The sequence below is a fragment of the Crocodylus porosus genome, unplaced genomic scaffold (assembly GCF_001723895.1).
Source record: "Crocodylus porosus isolate Cpor-Errol unplaced genomic scaffold, CroPor_comp1, whole genome shotgun sequence".
Classification (NCBI taxonomy): domain Eukaryota; kingdom Metazoa; phylum Chordata; order Crocodylia; family Crocodylidae; genus Crocodylus; species Crocodylus porosus.
Window position 1 is genome coordinate 1,436,633 of NW_017728915.1, and position 17,106 is coordinate 1,453,738.

The 17,106-nt window shown below is 46.6% G+C and overlaps 1 protein-coding gene across 1 annotated transcript; it reads right to left on the reverse strand.

Annotated features, from left to right (window-relative positions):
• Positions 1 to 2,953: 2,953 nt before the first annotated feature.
• Positions 2,954 to 16,529, reverse strand: ADGRG1 (adhesion G protein-coupled receptor G1). The gene is made up of 13 exons (XM_019535504.1): positions 16,412 to 16,529; positions 15,221 to 15,643; positions 13,631 to 13,757; positions 13,249 to 13,396; positions 11,325 to 11,453; positions 10,148 to 10,264; positions 9,650 to 9,695; positions 7,310 to 7,410; positions 7,078 to 7,193; positions 6,063 to 6,337; positions 4,499 to 4,607; positions 3,932 to 4,200; positions 2,954 to 3,397 (listed from the first exon to the last, which is right to left on the reverse strand). Exons 1-13 carry the CDS (start codon positions 16,449 to 16,451, stop codon positions 3,276 to 3,278), a joined length of 2,022 nt encoding a protein of 673 aa, XP_019391049.1. The 5' UTR covers positions 16,452 to 16,529; the 3' UTR covers positions 2,954 to 3,275.
• Positions 16,530 to 17,106: the final 577 nt, after the last annotated feature.

The following is a 17,106-nucleotide window of genomic DNA, read 5'->3' on the forward strand; positions in this document are numbered from 1 at the left end:
AGCAATTCATCAGGGAGCACAGGACAGGAAGCAGAATGCAAAGTAGCAGATCAGATAAGGGGCACAGGGCAGGGATCAGAAAGCAGAGCAGGCTGAGGAAAGGGATCACAGTGGCAGTGCAGGGACAGTAATTGTGGCATGGCTGCCAAAAAGGCTGGCCCCCACTATGTTATATTATAATGATATACATTGGGGAATGCAAGTCTGTGATTCTGTAGCCAACAGGGGGATTTCCAGAGACACACACTTAGAAGTACCTAGCTACATTTTTACCTTTAGAAAATTCCCTTTAAATATACACCAGGGATGTGGATTAGAAACAGAATAACGCCTCAGCCACAGACAGCATCAGAGTAGGGAGCATTGCTGAATTTTAATAATTACAAAATTCAGATCTGTCAGCATATTCAACAAACATCTACTCCATATAAAAATATAAACATTCAACACATAATAAGAAAAATATATTATTTCAGGTGTTAAAGACTCTGGCACTTAATTGATTCTTTCTTTTTTTCTTAAGACTTGCAAAAACCGAGTTTCCATTCGAGATGCATGTTACAATTCCTTAAATAGCCAATGACTGCCTATGGGTTAAAGCGCAGTCTCAGTAGCCTTTGGGGAGGTGGTGAATACCTCAGGAACCTTGAACTGAGCCATAGAGACAATGGGGGAGATTTTCAAATGTACAGGGAGGACTGGAGATGGCCACCTCCCACTGACTTGCAATCAGAGTTAAATGTCCTTCTGGCTTTTAGGCCTTTGCAAATCTGCCCCAAATAGCTTGAATGATCACTTGCCGTGGCTTCAAAGGCACTGCTCCAAATCATATTGCACATGAAGTAAGAATCAAAGCCCATTAGACGTGGGCTTTCTTGGGCTAGTGATGAGAAGCGAATTTCATAGTTGAAGCTGCTACATAAGTCATGGCCCAGAACGAGTCCCTCAGTATTCTCACCTAGAGACTACTGTCTGCTATGCCCAAGCTGATCTCCACAGCCACGCTGGACCATGTCAGAGACAGCCATTCACGGAGTGGGACTCAAGGTGTAGAGAGCTTTCAAGACCAAAGTCAACAACTGAATTACATCCAGAAGTAAAAAGAAGCTACCAAAACGATCTAAGAATTAATATAATATTTATATATGCATCCCAACCATTTTGCCCCAGATAGAGCTTCTGAGGAGCCCTCAAGCACAGGCCCAAAAAGATCACATTGCATTAATCTAAACTGGAAGTCACACAAGCTTAGAGAAGTTAGGGGCAGATCTGCAAGACAAGGGTGCATGTACCTGGCTAAGGGCTTCTCACAGTCACTGAGGCTTGCAAAGATTCTAGAAAGGTGTGAAGAACCAGGGTCTTCACTAATTTATATACTTGAGGGCAAAAAGGAGGAAAAACCCTCTTAGTAACATGGTCAGGAATTGCTCACTCTGCCATGGCCATGAAAGCTTCACCCTAGCCTCATCCCTGGGTGTGTTACACAGCAAAATGAAGGCCTGCCTCAATCCAGCTGGCATAGGTAACAATAGCAGCTGGAAATGATCAAACTTTAGCAACAGGAATACAAACCCTTCAGGGACTCTGGGTATATAAATGCTTCCTAATACTTGCTGTGTAGACACATCCCTTCTTCCAGCCTGGTTCTAGTGCACTGGTAATCTGATGTGTAGGCCTAGGGCCAGAAGTTACACATAAACCAGTTTAAGTGATCAGAAACTGGCTTAAGCCTGTAACAGAACAGAAGTTCAATGTACATAAACCAGTTTCAAAATGACTGAAACTGGTTTAAGATAAACCTAGGTGAATGTAGTATCAGACTTAACTGATTTGGGTCAAACTGGCTTATGAAACTTCTGTCTCAGACCCCTTTCTGATTCAATTTAAATCACAGCCCCCCAGCATTCTTTGCAGCCCTGGGCTGAGCTGGGCTGTCTGCTTCAGCAGAGAAGGGTTGGAGGAAGGGAGGAGGTAGGGGGAGGTAAGGATTACCCCCGCCCACCAAGCAAAGCCTGGGTGGGGGCTGGGGCCAGGGAGGGGGGTAAATTTCCCTTCCACCAAGTACAGAGCTGTCTTGCCCTGTTAAAACCTACTGCTGGCTGCAACTGTGGACTACAAATCTCAGAGGCACCTGTAAGCAGAAAGAGGAAGTGATGAGCAACCCTGCAGAGTCCTGCTGGTGTGATTCTGGGCTGTAAGTCTTAGGAGACCTTGGGGGCAGCAGGAAGAGGAAGCAAACACAACCCATGCTGGCTATGTGCCAGAGAGCCTTGCTTTAGCCCCCACCAGCTTCTGGCCTAAGCCACTGCAGGCATGTGGCTGCATTTCATGAATCAAAAGTGAATGTCTGTTCAGTTGTTTCTCACTTTAATCTCTGCAGTTTCTACTACCCTGCAAAGACTGAATCAATTCAGTCTTTGGCTTTTTGACTGTCTGTACTTAGCCTAGAAGACTGGGTGCTGAGTTGCCCTTGAGCACCAGTGCCTAGGGACTGAGGCCCATGTATCACTCTTCCCAGCATCCCACACATGTTAGAAAGGAAGTTTATGGAGTCTCTGACCCTCCTGCAGGCCTTTCTACCTTTCCCAGTGATATATGTATCTATAATCTGAAATGATCAGCTCCCCAGTTTTGGGATAACCCAAAGGCATTGTAGGTGACAGGAGATAATGTCTTTACATTTGAGTTCTGCTTCCTCTCTCCTTTGTCCTTGCAGTTTCACTAGGCTACTGTCTTTCATGACTGGAGCCCTGCGACAGACGGATACCAGACACTCTTCTGTCAAAGCCAAAGGGAGAGCTGGAGGAAAGCAGCAAAAAGGGCATGAAACAGAATAGAGCCCTAATCCCCAGTCAGAAGAAGCTGTAGCCCCACTCTGCTTAAAGTCTCCTGTTTTTTCTGACAACATTTACAATGAATTGGTGCTTTAACTGAGAGCAAAGGGGCAAGGGTGTGTGCAACAACAAAGGGGTTTAATGCAGCTGGGAGCCAGAGAGAGGGATCCCTGCAAAGAAAATGGAGTGCACATAGAGAAACTGAGTCCTTTGGCTAGTGGTGGACTTCATACAGTTCAACTTCCCCACTTGGTATGTGTGGGGTGGAGTTGGTTTCTCTACATTCTTAATGGCCATATGTGGACATAAGAACCCAGGCAGTAACTTTGGAGGTCATACCTCCTCCCATCTCTTGGCCATTTTCCTCCCCTCTCTTGGGGGCCAATTCCTCATTCTTGATCCCTCTGAGCAGAAGCAGTCCTAGGTGGGGAAAGTGATGACTCAGTCAGGACTCGTCTGGCTGGTGTTGAGCTGCAGTTTCATGCTGTCAGAGCTGCTCTGGGAGTGGGGTGACTTTCTGGCCTCCAGCACCATTGTCCAGTACCAGAGTAAAATGAGGAAGCCTATGGAAGAAGGATAAGATGGTGGGGGAGCACCCACCAAGCACAAGATGTCAGGAAAATGGACAGCACAGAAAACACAGGTCAACTGTCATATATATATAGAGAGAGAGGCCCACTTCCTCCTGCTCATGCCCTGCACAATAATCCCTTCATTGCTGTCACTTCCAATAGAGCACTCTAAGCACTCAGCAGCAGAGTCAGGCTAAGGGAGGGGTATAAGCAGAAGAGCAAGCTCTTGTTCATTGGCTCCTAGTGCCCTCATGTGGCTAGTAGGAATACAACATGGTCCTAGATCCTGCACACCCTCTCTCCCTTCTCACACACAAGAAGCCTAAAGGCCTTACAGGAGATGCACCCTGTTAGCATGGAGTGGGATTCTCTTTGTCAGCAATGAGCCCACTGCAAACTGGGTCTCCTCCTTTATCTGAGTGGGCAGGGGGAAGCTCCTCCTTGTAAACAACTTAGACTCCCGCACCTGGTACCTCAAAGGCCCATTGCCTGGGTTACACCTGGATGACTAGGTTGCACACTCACCTTGGAGGGAGTTGATGATGGTGAAGAGGTAGATTGTGACAAGCTGAAACGTTCCAGAGGAAAAGGAGAAAAAGGCCAGTGCCCATGGGAGACCCAGTACGAAGCTCAAACCGAGGAGTGTCAGGGCATGCTTAGATGTGTGGCCCCTCTTGTTCTGCCTGAGGATCTCCCGTATCATGGCAGCAAGCATGACTGAGTTGAACAGGAATACCAGGCTGAGAAAGCCAAGGTTCACCATGTTGTGGATCAAGGGTTTTGTGATCCAGCAGCTGGGGGGAGGAGAAAGGGCACATGGTTAAGGCCATGGGAACAGCAGCAGGTTAAGAATGGATCTGCCAGAATCTTAGGAAGACTCAGCTACTAGCACAGAGTTAAACATGGAAGGCTGGATCCGTAGCTGACATATACCAATATAGCTCCACTCAAGTCAATATACAGCAGTTACCCAATTGGTTAGTATTAACTATAGTGCATGCACAGTGCATATTTGAGAGCAGGGCGTTGCAGCAATTGGTTGTATCACCAGGGTCAAGGTGACTCATTTCCTAGTAATTTCCAATGACTTACATGGTTGTATTGGTAGATCTGTCCAAGGATTCAAATACTGCAATCTGGAATGGTCCGTAATTTGTCCAATCAGTAAGGAAGATCATAGCCACAAGAAAAGTAGGAAATCCTAGATGCCAAGATTAACATTAGTGAGTAGGCCTGTGCAAAACAGCTAATATTCGCTTCAGATTCGGCCAGTTCGGGGAACAGTGATTCGATTTGGCTGAATCTGATTCAGAGATTAGGCTGCTGCCGAATCTCCGAATCACCCAGGCCCATCCCCCGCTCACTCATGCAGCCAGGCAATGGCTGCCCCACCTGCCCCAGCTCCTGGCACTTTGAAAAAAAAAAAAAAAAGCCCCGACTCGCCAGGTGCTTCCAGGTGGCAAGGCAATCCCCACTGCCCCCCACTGCACCACACCATGTGGGGGGCTCTACACAAGCCCCCCTACTCCACCCCTCACTCTTCCAGTCTCTCCATGGCTGCGCCACCCAGCCCAGCTCCAGCCCTTTAAGAAAAAAACCCAACCCCCCTGGACTCACTGTTCCTGCCTGGTGGGGGGCAGGGGAGCGGGCGGGGGTGGTAGGGCCTGGCAGGGGTCCCCCATGATCCCCTCCCCTCTCTGCTAGCCCCCTCCCTCCCCCATCCCTACTTACCAGCTCTGAGTCCAGCTGCAGCTCCCTGCTGCAGTGGATGGGAACTGTCCAAATCAAAGCTATCCAAATCTTTTCCAAAGATTTGGAGAGCTTCAAAATCAATTCCGACCTTTTTATTGGTCCCCTGGTTCGATTCAAATTCAGAGATTTGGCCACCGAATTGGGCCAAAATCATCTCCAATTGAATCAGCACCCAAAGCTTCGCACAGCCCAATTAGTGAATTTCCCTAGCCCCCCTTTCTTCCCTTGGACTCTCCCAAAAGACTCCATCCCCCTTTCTACTTATAAGAAACAATATGTTGTTCTTTCATATCCTCAGTCTCCTTGGTGGTAGAAAAGTAGTAGTATGTGTGGTAGGGATGGATGGCACAATGTCTAGCAAACAAGAAAGCTACCTGGTGTACCATGCAGCTGTATGGTCCTCATATCCCTACTACTCATGCATTTTAAGTCTGGCAGGTGTTACCAGATCATTTGTCTAGCCTCCAGGATGACACAGGCCAAAGAAACTCATCCAATAATTCTTGTCTTAAAGCTGGGCTGCAGTGTATCTTTTAGAAAGAGACTTCTGATTTTGATTTAGGAACTTCACATTATTGAGAATCGATCACACCCCTTGATAGGCTATTCTAAAAGTTAATGATGCTTATGCTTATAAAGGTGTGCCTTATCTCTACCTGAACTCCCAGATTTCACCCTGCTTTTGCTTACAAGAGTAAGGAGCCTTCTTCTATTAGAAACCTCCCCATTAAGTAATGTGATGAGATCACCACTTCACTATGGGAGAGAAGAGTCCCCTAAGGATGGCATATGAACCTTGGGCCCTGGTTCTAGTATTCTCTAGTCCCAGTGTCTCCTTCAAGCTTTTGGGCCCTGGCTCTCACCGTCACTTTGCCCAGTACATTCCTGACTCTTCCATACTCACCCCAGCCTACCAGACAGAGCTTGAGGATGAAATGCTCAAAATAGGAATTGAAGACCTCAACCACGAGCCTGTAGAGATTGTAGCCCTCAATACCCATCCATGTCAGGCAGCTCAGCAGGGAGAAGTGGAGGAAAATGGCACCAGTTTTACAGGCTGCTTCACTCCCCATGGAAGCCAAGTGTTCGTTGATGAGGAAGCTCACGTCCAGAAGGAAGATGGCCGAGAGCAAGTTTATGTGGATGCTTATGTTTACAGCATGGTCTCTATGCTTCTTCCTGGAAAAGGGAATGAGATCTTACCCCTGTGCCTAGCTAAATTCCCAGATCTGGCAGCCAGTGACACGCCATATGGAGACCCAGTACTTTGAATCAAGCACCAACCAGGGACACACAAGAGACCTGTGAGTTGGCGGCAGAAGCTGTGTGGTCAGTTCTTGATTCCATTTGTCTGTGACTAGCTTCTGAATGTTGTGGGTGTCTGCATTCACTCTCAATTCTCTGCAGTGGTCTTGGGGGTCACCTTGTCATTGGGATGCCTCATCTATTCTTTCCTTTGGATCATGTGTGTGGATGACATGATTTTGCCCAAAGATGCTACATAAGTTCTGAAGAAAAAACATCCCTTATTCTTGATTAGCCCCTCATCAATGCAGTAGCAAAGATCTATTTATGTCTGTACTTACTATATAATTAAAAATGGCCAAGGTGATTTTCAAGATTATTAAAATGACAGGTCATTTTTGGGTACCCACATGGACATATTATAAAGGGGGCTGGTGTCGAGAAGTTGGGTCCTCAGCACCTTCTGGGAATCACTGTCCTTCCAAGTGTCTCAGGTTGGAACCCCAGAAATAGAACCATGCAAAGTCGCTGGTCACTTTGAAAATCTTGGTCAATACTGTGTCTAGTGGCAAAACAGTAGGATGCTGCATTCATGGTGTAGTGTACTAGTCTAGTGGGAGTTCTCCATTCAGGCTGCTAGCTAATCCCCTCCCTTCAGCCACTGTGCTCTCTACCTGGAACGCAGGAAGAAGATGGTGAATACTGAAGCCACAGCAGAGATAATGCAGCCAATGTAGGTGATGATAGTCAGGTAATCCTTGTGGATATAGTCTATCTCTGGAGAGGACATCTGAGAATGGAGAGAAGAGGGAGGATGTATTAGAGGCCTCATGGGCAAGAGCTGGGGACTTTTTCTGTGACCATGTAGTGAAGATATAGACACCTAGAGGGGAATATGGTACCTACCATCAGTACAGCAAAATAGGTGAGGTGATTGCAACGGCAGGTTGTCTGTTCATTACCCTTCTCTGTGGTACAGCCAGTGTCATTCCAACTGCCAGAGCCATCTATGAATGAAAGGAGAATTTGCTGTTACTGGCATGAGCTTTCAGATAGTCAGCTCAGATCTATTTATTTTTATAGAAAGTTGCTGATACAAGATGGCTGCCATAGACTGTGAAAAACTTGTAATGGGGCAAGGGTGTCTCATGCTATGAGAGTGATAATCTAGGGACCATCACCATTCATATTCATGTGGGCAGAGGGGCCTGGGGGGAGATCCCTTGGAACATACATCAAGGGAAACAACCTGATATCGATTTCTTGGGATTCCTGTAAGTGCTGACTGCCTGAGATTGGATGAATATACAAGGAAGTATTGGTATTACTGTACAAGGCTTTGGTAAGATCCCATCTAAAATACAGTGCAGCTGTGGTCACCAATGTTCAAAAAAGATGGATTTAAACTAGAACAGGTACAAAGAAACACCACTCAAGTGGTTAAGGGAATGAAGACCTTTTCTTCTCAAAGACAGGACTTTTTTATCTTAACAAACACAGATTGAAGGGGAATATAATTATGCTTTACAAATACATTTGTGGATTGAGGGATTCAACAAATACATTTGTGGATTGAGGGATTCCACTTGATTCAAGAGCAATTAGAGGTGACTAGATATTAGGCTAAAAACAAAATACTGGCACAAGATCAAATGGCTAGACACTGGCTATGAACACATTTTACACTAGCAATTAGAAGATTACTTCTAACTCTTAGAGGAGTGAAGGATTGTGATGGTCTCTTGAGTAAAATGGTGAGGATTTTTAAGATTTTAAGGTTGAGTCACATAAGTTTATGGAATGGAAGGTGTAATAGGATAAAGAGTTCTTGGTTCAATAGTCAGCAGGTATGATGTATGGAATCAAATTACTGCAATCCCCACATCCAAGAATGGGGGTAACTGATATGTCTGTCTATCCCATGATTCCTGGCTTTTGCTGATCACCCCTAGGGGCCAGGAAAGAATTATTTGCTCCTCATGAATGCTTCTGTCTTTTGGAGGATTTTATTGGCTTCTTCTGAAGGATGTTGGCTACAGCCAAGGCTTGGGGGATTTTTGACTGGCTTCTCTGACGCTTCTTCTGATAACATAGAAAACTCAGAGGTCCATGGCAAGTAGGTCTTGCTCTTGCTGATGGCCAAATCTGAGGTCAGGAAGAAATTTCCCTCTAAGTCATTTTGGCACATGCTAGGGTGGGTTTTGCCTGCAGTGTGGGGTGGCCATTTCCTAGGACCTTTTGGCTTATATTAACTATTGTTCTGTAAATGCATTGGAAAGGTGTTGGCAGAGCTCTTGTCACCCCTGCTTTTGTCCATGGCATACTGCAAGGAGTTTCAGGTACTGGGGGGGTGTGTGTGTGTGTGTGTGTGTGTGTGTGTGTGTTGCACTGGAAATTTGAAGAAATCTTTGGGTAAATAGTTGTCTACGAATACAGGACACTGCACTTGATGGCCCAGGAGCTCTCTTTTCAATCCTACATTCCAATGAATGGCTGGGTTACAGAGGAGGAAAGACTAATCTTGCAGAGACTAGAAATGGTCATGTGGGGAAGATGGAGCTTGAGTGAATAATGCAGATTTGAAAAAGACAAAAGAGAAAGCAGATCGCTTCTCCTGTACACCCTGTCTTTTAATACAGGAATAAGTGGTCCTGGGATCAGGACAAGGCTCAATGCATTTTGAGATTTAGACAAATTGCAGTGATCACGTCTTCCCACAGTCACTCATTAATGCAATGCAGGCTGTTAGATAAGGACAGATATTCATATGGTTGCTAACCAGACACTGGACTGATCCCATTCCCATACAAACCCATGATCCCTTGCAGGGATTCACAGTAGCTGGAACAGCAAGGATGTTAGTCTTGAGATTCAGATAGTAACACAACTGTTGACTTGGTCCCTTCTCCAACAGTCAGACTAAGGCACAGTCTACACCTCCAAAGTTTGCTGGCATAGCTACGTCAATGAGGGGAGTTGAAAGGAGAGGTCTTCTGGAGGTACTGTTTCTGCCGTTTAGGGAGAAGGGGTAGTGGAGCTGCCAGAGACCCCACTGCTGACCCTACATGCTGTGTCCTCCTAGCAGACTCTGCCAGCAAAGCTGTGGAGGCAGCCCTCTAGTATAAACACCATTCACATCTATGCAGGCTGCAAACATGCCACCAAATCAACCCTTTAGCATTTTAAGCCTGGTGCAAACCACCTACAGAAGCCTGCAAAGCACCAGGGTATCTTTGAGATACTCACCGTTGGCGTCCACACCCCAGAACACGCACTGTGGGGTCTCGTTCCTCTGAAATGAAAAGACCCTGGGCTGTGATCAGTGTGTACCTTTGAGCATAAATGGCACATGCCCCCAGTGGCTGGGGGGGCACAGCTGCACTGCCGCTGGCAGTGAGGTGGTGAGGGAGGAGGTGGGCGTGGCAAGCACTGACCATAGGTCAATGAGCGCCTTCTTGCAGGGGGTGCACCACCACGTGCAGGGGATGCAAGTGCACCTGCGTGCACCCCCTACGTGTCACCCCTGCCTTTGGGTTACTCATGGACAGGAAGCAGATGAAGAGGCAGGTGGGTCAGGGAATAAGGAGCTCCCAAGAAAAAAACCACTGGCTCATGTAATGTGGAATGGGGCCAGAAACCAAAATGAATCAGGGGGCAGTGGCACTGGGGTAGATGGTGAGTTGACAGGTCTGAGCCTCCCCCATGAGGTAAGCTGATTTTAGTGAGGCTGTTTCTCACACCTACCAGGAGCTGGTCATGGAAGAATGTGAGGACCACATTCTGTGGGAGGTGCGAAACCACAGTGTTTGCCACAGAGATGCCGATCACCTTTTCACCGAGGACACGGCTGCTGTTCTTGTCCTAGAATTCATACAAAAGGTGGTAACACTGCTGTGTGAAAGTGACACCCATCAAGCATGAACCCGGTGAGGGCCCCCAGCTTTTAGATGCAGAAGGCTCCGTTATCACCTTTCCCACCCCAAAGGCAATCTGCACACATGAGCTGCTCTCGTATGAAGGCTCTGGCTCAGCCAGCCAGGACCCATGCCCATCTATACCTATGCTGTTCATCACCATCACAGATAATGTGGCAGCGACATAGGAGGTAGACATTGGGACACGAGATGACCTTTCGGTGATACTGGCAGTGGCCAGATTACAATCACCAACAGTTTATCTGCTCCAGTATCTGGGCTCTGGAGTTAGGACTGGATAATTCAGGGGGAGGTGTAACTCCCACCCCATCCCATCTTACTGTGCAATCCTCTGCCATGTGGGTGGCAAGAGGAGGACACTGTTTCTTGAATACATCCAGAGATCACTGAGGCAGGCTTAAGGGGGAGATGAGAATAACAGACTGGAAGGACCTTGAATTTGGCAACACTGTTAAATAGTATTTATATGCAACAAGGCATGTGGTGACTATTATTTCAGCAGCATTTCTCAGCAGCTTGTTAGGTATGGGGGTACAGGTATTAAGCTAGTCTGAATAATTGGGAAACATGAGGAAACAAGGTAAAATAAGCATTTTGTTCTCATCCTAGTTAGCCTGTTCTCAAGACACCCAGCATTAATGGGTGCATCTGCTCAGGCCTGGACTAGCCAGGGGTGCTGCCGGTCTGAACTGAGGAGCACTGGTAGAAACAGTAGGAACCCCAGCTGGAACAGTAGGTCAGGATGCTTGGGTAGAGCTGGATCAGAGACCAGGACGGGTGAGCAGGATGGTCTGTAACAGGTTAGAGTCCTTGCTGATTGGCAGAACAGATGACCAGGCCAAGAACAGCAGAGGAGAGGCTATGGAGATGCTGTGGGCGGGAGCTACCATCAACATTCACAGCTCCATTTTCCACAGCTCTGTTCTCCCTCCCTTTTACCCATAAGCACCAGATTCATACACAGCCCTGACTCAAGCTGTCATTACCTGGAAAAGGGACTGGCTGTTGATTTCCACCAGGAGCACTCTGGTTTCAGCAGCCTTTCCTCTGCCCTTGGCTTTTGCAAAGACAACACTGGGCATATTCATTTCAAATCCACGAACCTTTTTACCCGCCTGCAAAAGAAAGCAAAGCAACTCCTACTATTAGATGAGAGACCACATGGACAGAGTGGGTAGGCTGGTGGGTTTAACGTTGCAGTTAAAGCAATGATGGCAACTTGTTTTTTTGTTTTTTTTTAAATATATGAATATAGTTCCCATCTTCTGAGGGTATTTATGAGGGTCTTTATGGCTAAGACAGGCCTGAGGGCAGCACCACCAAGTAAGCTTGGGAAGGCTCCTGTCTCTCTGCATTGCAAATGCATCTGCCTGCCTTTTTGCCCCTTTTAAGATAAGGTCTCCTCAACTTCTACCCTCCTCCCTGGGATAAAAAGGGGTTCCCAAGCCTACTCCCTCAATTATTACCTCACCTCATGCAGGAAGTGGAGAGGAGGTTCCCTTGCCTACCCCTTCCCAAAACAGGAGCCTGGGGAGTGAGGAAAGGGGCTGCTCTGATTGTTGCCCCCACCCTCTCCACCTCCATGGCTAGCCTAGCTCAGGGCTCCTCAGAAAAGAAGTCATGCTTCTTGCTATCAGTCATGGATGCAGCAGTAGCCTTCCCACTGTGCTACTGATGAATCCCTATTTGCAGGATCCTGAGCACAGCATGCAGGTGGGCTCTGCTGGGACGTGGGAGTGAGGTCACCATGGGAGCATGAGAGATGGGACCTGCAGCTAAATCTCAGCCAGTCAGTGTGAGTGATGTTCCAGAAAGTGCTGTCAAAGCTGCTAGTGGCTGAAAGTAAAAGCCTGTACTTCCTTTTAGCTTCTTGCAATTGTAGTAGTCCCAGCATAAGAACTTCCCTTTAACTACATCCAGTGACCAGACACAGGATGCGGGTCAGCCTGGGATGTGGTCAGAATCCTGTCTCTGCTGCAGATTGTGGCAGCGTTGCAGCCATCTCTATGAACCAGCATTGTGAGGCTCCTTGTCTGTTATGTAAATGTCTGACTCAGGCTGATGGTAGCGTGTGTGGGGGAGCGGGCTCTGTACAGCTTTATGATGCTGTAAGTGGGCAGAGATCATACAAAATCCTTAGTGCACTAACACTGTATCAGGAATGCAGACCAGATTCCAAATTGACATATTAGGCACCTAAGTAGCACTTGGACATCTAAGGATCTAAGCACAATCCTATTCCACTTTGTGTTTAAAAGATTTTTCAAGCGGTGGCTGAGTACTCCTCACTGCTTTACTGACTTAGTTCAGTCAAGGATGAAGCCTGGTAAGAAAAGCAGTGGCATTTCAGGGTCTTGAGCATAATCATACTTAAACCTTTCAGGTATGTCTATACCGTGTTCTCAACATGTCCTGGTAAGAAGGCTCCTTCTCACCAGAGCCATGTTGGGGACTATTCCTTGGAATACTTGAAAGAAGATCCTAGAAATGCCCTGGGAGTGGCTTCACCATAACTTACCAGGTTTGGAACATGGAAGTTGGAGTTGGTGAGTGGGGGGAATGGTTGGCAGTGTCATCTCAGTGCTCACTAAGGATGTGATGTAGTGAGATGTCTTTGTGCCATTTCAGTACTGCCTAGATGGAAAGGGATCTGGCCCTCCATAAGCAATGGAGAGGGAGGAGCAGTTGGAAACACATTCCATGCAGGTCTGCAAGCCAAGCAGTTGTCCCAGTCCATGAAATATCTACAAGTAGAGCAGTCTCTGAAATCTGACAGAGAGGATCTCATTGCTGGTCACTGGTGTTGGAAGCTTTGTGCCTACAAAAGCCTCTGCTCAGTCTCTGGAGTCTTGTTTGGGTCTCTGAGCGTGAACTCACTCCCTTCTCGTCCCTGGGCCAACCAGCACTCACCTCCCATTCAGATGTGAAGGAAAGATTCTGAGAAGCCTTGTTGGGTCCCATCTTCCAAACAATTGCAGATATTGTTGTCTCCTTGAAAGCCTTATTCTCTCCTTCAAACTGTACTTTTTCTAGCTTCCCTTCCAAATGAAGAAGTTTCCTGTTGTGAAGGAAGGAACAGGGGTATGTCGGAGATGTTAGGATGGAGAAGACCCTGCCAGTGCTCTGAGGGCTACAGTAAACTGAGAGAAGGCAAGGGCTTTGGTCAGTGCTCCCTGCCCCTGGAAAAAAAAAAAAATACTACCTTCTGGCATTTGAGGCTCTATAGAAAATGATGGCATGAGGCCATGAACTGAGAAGAGAGGGCATGGAGACATCTGTGTACTGTACTCACTTATATTGTGATCTGGAGCTGCCAGTTCTTCCAATGGGCATAATAGTATTCTTCATGAATTTTGCTAAGTTACTTAATTCATGTTCAATGTCATGTACTTGAACACCATGGTCTATATTTTCAGGACCTGATGTAAAATCAAAGGAGACAAAAATAAATGCCATGATCAGCCAGGCCTTGGAAACTTCAACTGGTTGTACTTGGATAGGCCAAAGTTGGCAAGTACAGCCCAGTAAGGGCTGATGAGTTTTGGGGAAGATTTTCCAAGGAATGTAGAAGCCATAGGGCATGTCTACACGTGCATTTATGCCAGCTTAAATTTACTGTACAGTAAGCGGGAATAGGCCACTGTCTACATGTGCAGGCATTGAAGTTCATTAACACTGTGTGTAAACTGACTTGGAATTAAAGTCAGTCCCCCCACCATGAGTGTTACTGTGCAGTGAAGCATCTACAGATGCGTTACTGCACAGTAACTACTTGGGCATAAACTTGATACCTGAATGATGCAGGTATCAAATTTACACTCAAGTCGGCATAAGTCACCATATTTACTGCGCTGTACAGGTGTGCATGTGTAGACTTATGCCCATAGTGTACAGTAATTTCAGTTACTGTGCAGTATATGTGCACGTGTAGACATGTCTGTAGTTCCCTAGTGGGATTTTTGAAAAGCACCATAGTTTCAATGGGAGTTGGGTCCCTCTGCACTTCATAAACTCCCAGTAAGAGTTATTAGGTGCCTTCAGAGGCAGACTAAACTTCAGAGACCTGCTATTTTAGGGCTGAGCCATTGGAGACCCCAAGAAGCCCCTGCTTTCTACACAGAGTGCTCTTCCTCTTCTCCTATCCAATACTTAGGGAAAGCTCCTGGGCTGCTCTCCAGAACATGGCATTCTGGAGGGCATCCCACCCTGTGACAACTCCCAGAGCTGGCAGGTTCTTGTGGGGCTGACCTATACTAGAAATTAAAGGATGCTACTGGTGTACAGAAGCATCCACTGAAGGCCCCATACAGCTATAAACTGAGACTTCCAGGGCTGCTGAAGCCAGCACATCTGGTTGTTAGACATGTAGCTAGGTATACAGGACATTTCAGATAGATAAGATGCTGCTTTATGGCATACAAAGCACTTGCAGCCATCTTTTCTAAAGCAGTCACTTATTGCAGATGCTCAAGCAGAGATGCTTTGGGCCGGCTTTCCAGTGGCACTGAAAGCCTGCTACTAAGATGATCTTAAGTGGAAGGAGATGCCAGACAGCTTAGGAAATCAAGCCCAAAGTGTTGCATGTCGCACCCAGAAACAGAGGGACCCCAAACCAATGGCCAATTAAAAAAAAAAAAACCAACAACATTCTTGGCTTCTATACTGGTTAGACCTGGAAACTAATTACCTAACTGGAAACTAATTACATAACTAATTATGTTTCCTACCAGAGGCTCAGCTGTATTTCACATCACCTGGGGTTTCCCCATCCATAGGTAGACTTAGCCAGCCCTGCTTAGCTTACAAGACTGAATACTACAGGAAAGTTGAGATAGAGCTGTTGATGGTTTTGCCTATTGAAAAGAATGTTGATTAGTTTTACCTTTGAAAGAGAAAGAGTAATTAACTGCATTGCTAAGATCATTCTTTTGACCCTTTTCATAGGTGTACGACACATTGAACAGTATGGGAATGCGAGACGAGTTCCTTGGAGGGTTTGCTCTTAGAGAGCGGAGGGAAGAGTTTACATTTCTGCTCAGTGTATAATTGCTTTTTCCATATGTGATGTTGAAAAGTCCACTTCTTTGATACCCATAGAGGCAGAAATGATAAATTCCCAAATGGTCTGGCAAAGGTTCATTGGTGTTGCCTGGTATAAATGGTGCTTTTATGATCAGTTTGTCAGCGCTGTTGTCAATGGTGATGTTCTCTTTGTGAAACTCGCCAACAAGATAACTTCTCTGTGTTTGATTTCTTTCGGCACAAAATTGGAAGTCCTCATCTTGGCTCGTGCTTCTGTTGATCCCTGTGTTACATAAAAGCACAGAAAGTCTACCTCAGCATAGGGAGCTCCATGCTCTACGTTGCCCCAACATTATACACCTCCTTAGTGCTCCCATGCTATGCTGTTCTATCAGTTATTATTTGTATTACAGTAGGGCTCAAGACACCCCAGAAAGACTAAGCCCCATCGTGCTAGGTACTGCATAAAAGAAGTCTGCCCCCTCTGTGAAAATCTTAGAACTCCTATATATGTGGAAATCCAGCGTGTTGGAGCAGAGCTCCATCACATGTATAGGTACCCTACGTGGCTCTCATCACCAAGGTATATGAGTGCCTCACTATCTTTAACCTACCTCTACAACACCCCTCTGAGGCAAAGAAGTAAAATTATCCCCATGTCTGAGGTGGAGAATGAAGGTACAGTAAGACCCAGATGCTTGTCCAGGATGATCAAGAGAAGCTGGGACTAGAACCTGCTCTCATCTGGCTAAAGCCCTCCTCCATCCCATGGACTATGACCCCAATCCTGTGCAGCTACTAGCTCCTGAAGTGCTGTGTAGGAACACCCTGACATGTCCTGGAGTGAGGAGGCAATTCAGTCTCTGTCACTTTGGGTCTCAGGGAACTTGAAGTCCCTGTCCCTCTCTTGCATTGTCTTCACAGACACAGACACCCCTGAGAGATCTCACCAGTATATTTCCAGATTTGGAAAGTGTGTGCCCAGCAAAGGCCTGGCAAGGACAGCGCCACAGAGAATCAGAGAGATGGCAAATCCCCCAGAGCATCTTACCTTGCAACAGGAACACAAGGGCCAGAAAGAAGAAATTCATCCTGGCTAGTTCTCTTTGCTCTTGATTTTCCTCAGTGGGAGAGCCTATGCTTTAGTACCTAGAAGGACATAAAAGTAAAGCAAGTTTTTATGCAGAACACCAGGAGTATATCACTCATCCTCAGTGCAGATCTAGAACAGACAGCAATGCCTGTACTTCTGTTTCTATAACCTCAGCCTTGTGCTTAGTTGCGGAATACCACCAGGTGGGGGGAAGTGACAGAGGCAGGAAATATAATCCTTTAATAGTCAGGCACAAAACTGAACTGTTATTCAGTGTTTCAAAGCTACCTGAATAGGAATATGGAGATACGGAACTACAGCTCTACATTTTCAAAAGTAAGTAAGACAGCCCGCCACCAGAGGGAGATCTGGGTTCTGAAAACCAGGTGAAATTTAATTGAGGAACAGAAACAGCTTCATACAATGAGTGAAACAAAAGAAAGACTGATCCTTTAAAAAGGTGAAAGATTATACTTATATGAGCCAAAGAGATCCCTATAGAGATGTCACAGGGCGGGGACCCAGGAGCGGCTGTGATCTCTCCTGGCGCCCCTACCGTGCCAAGTTAGCTATCCAGCACCCTCGTTCTCACCCGCTGTAGCCGTGCCTGGCCCCCAGACCCCTCTTCTGGGTCTTGCGCCCCACTGGGGCTT

Bases quoted from the DNA above. Each gene is read 5' to 3' on its own strand.
- ADGRG1 (XM_019535504.1), bottom strand. From the start codon at position 16,451: ATGAATTTCTTCTTTCTGGCCCTTGTGTTCCTGTTGCAAG. The intron at 6,338-7,077 runs GTAGAGAGCACA...TCCCTTTTCCAG, and splicing joins ATCTTCTTCCTGCGTTCCAG to GAAGAAGCATAGAGACCATG. The intron at 3,398-3,931 runs GTGAGTGTGCAA...CTTCTTCCATAG, and splicing joins CATCATCAACTCCCTCCAAG to GCTTCCTCATTTTACTCTGG.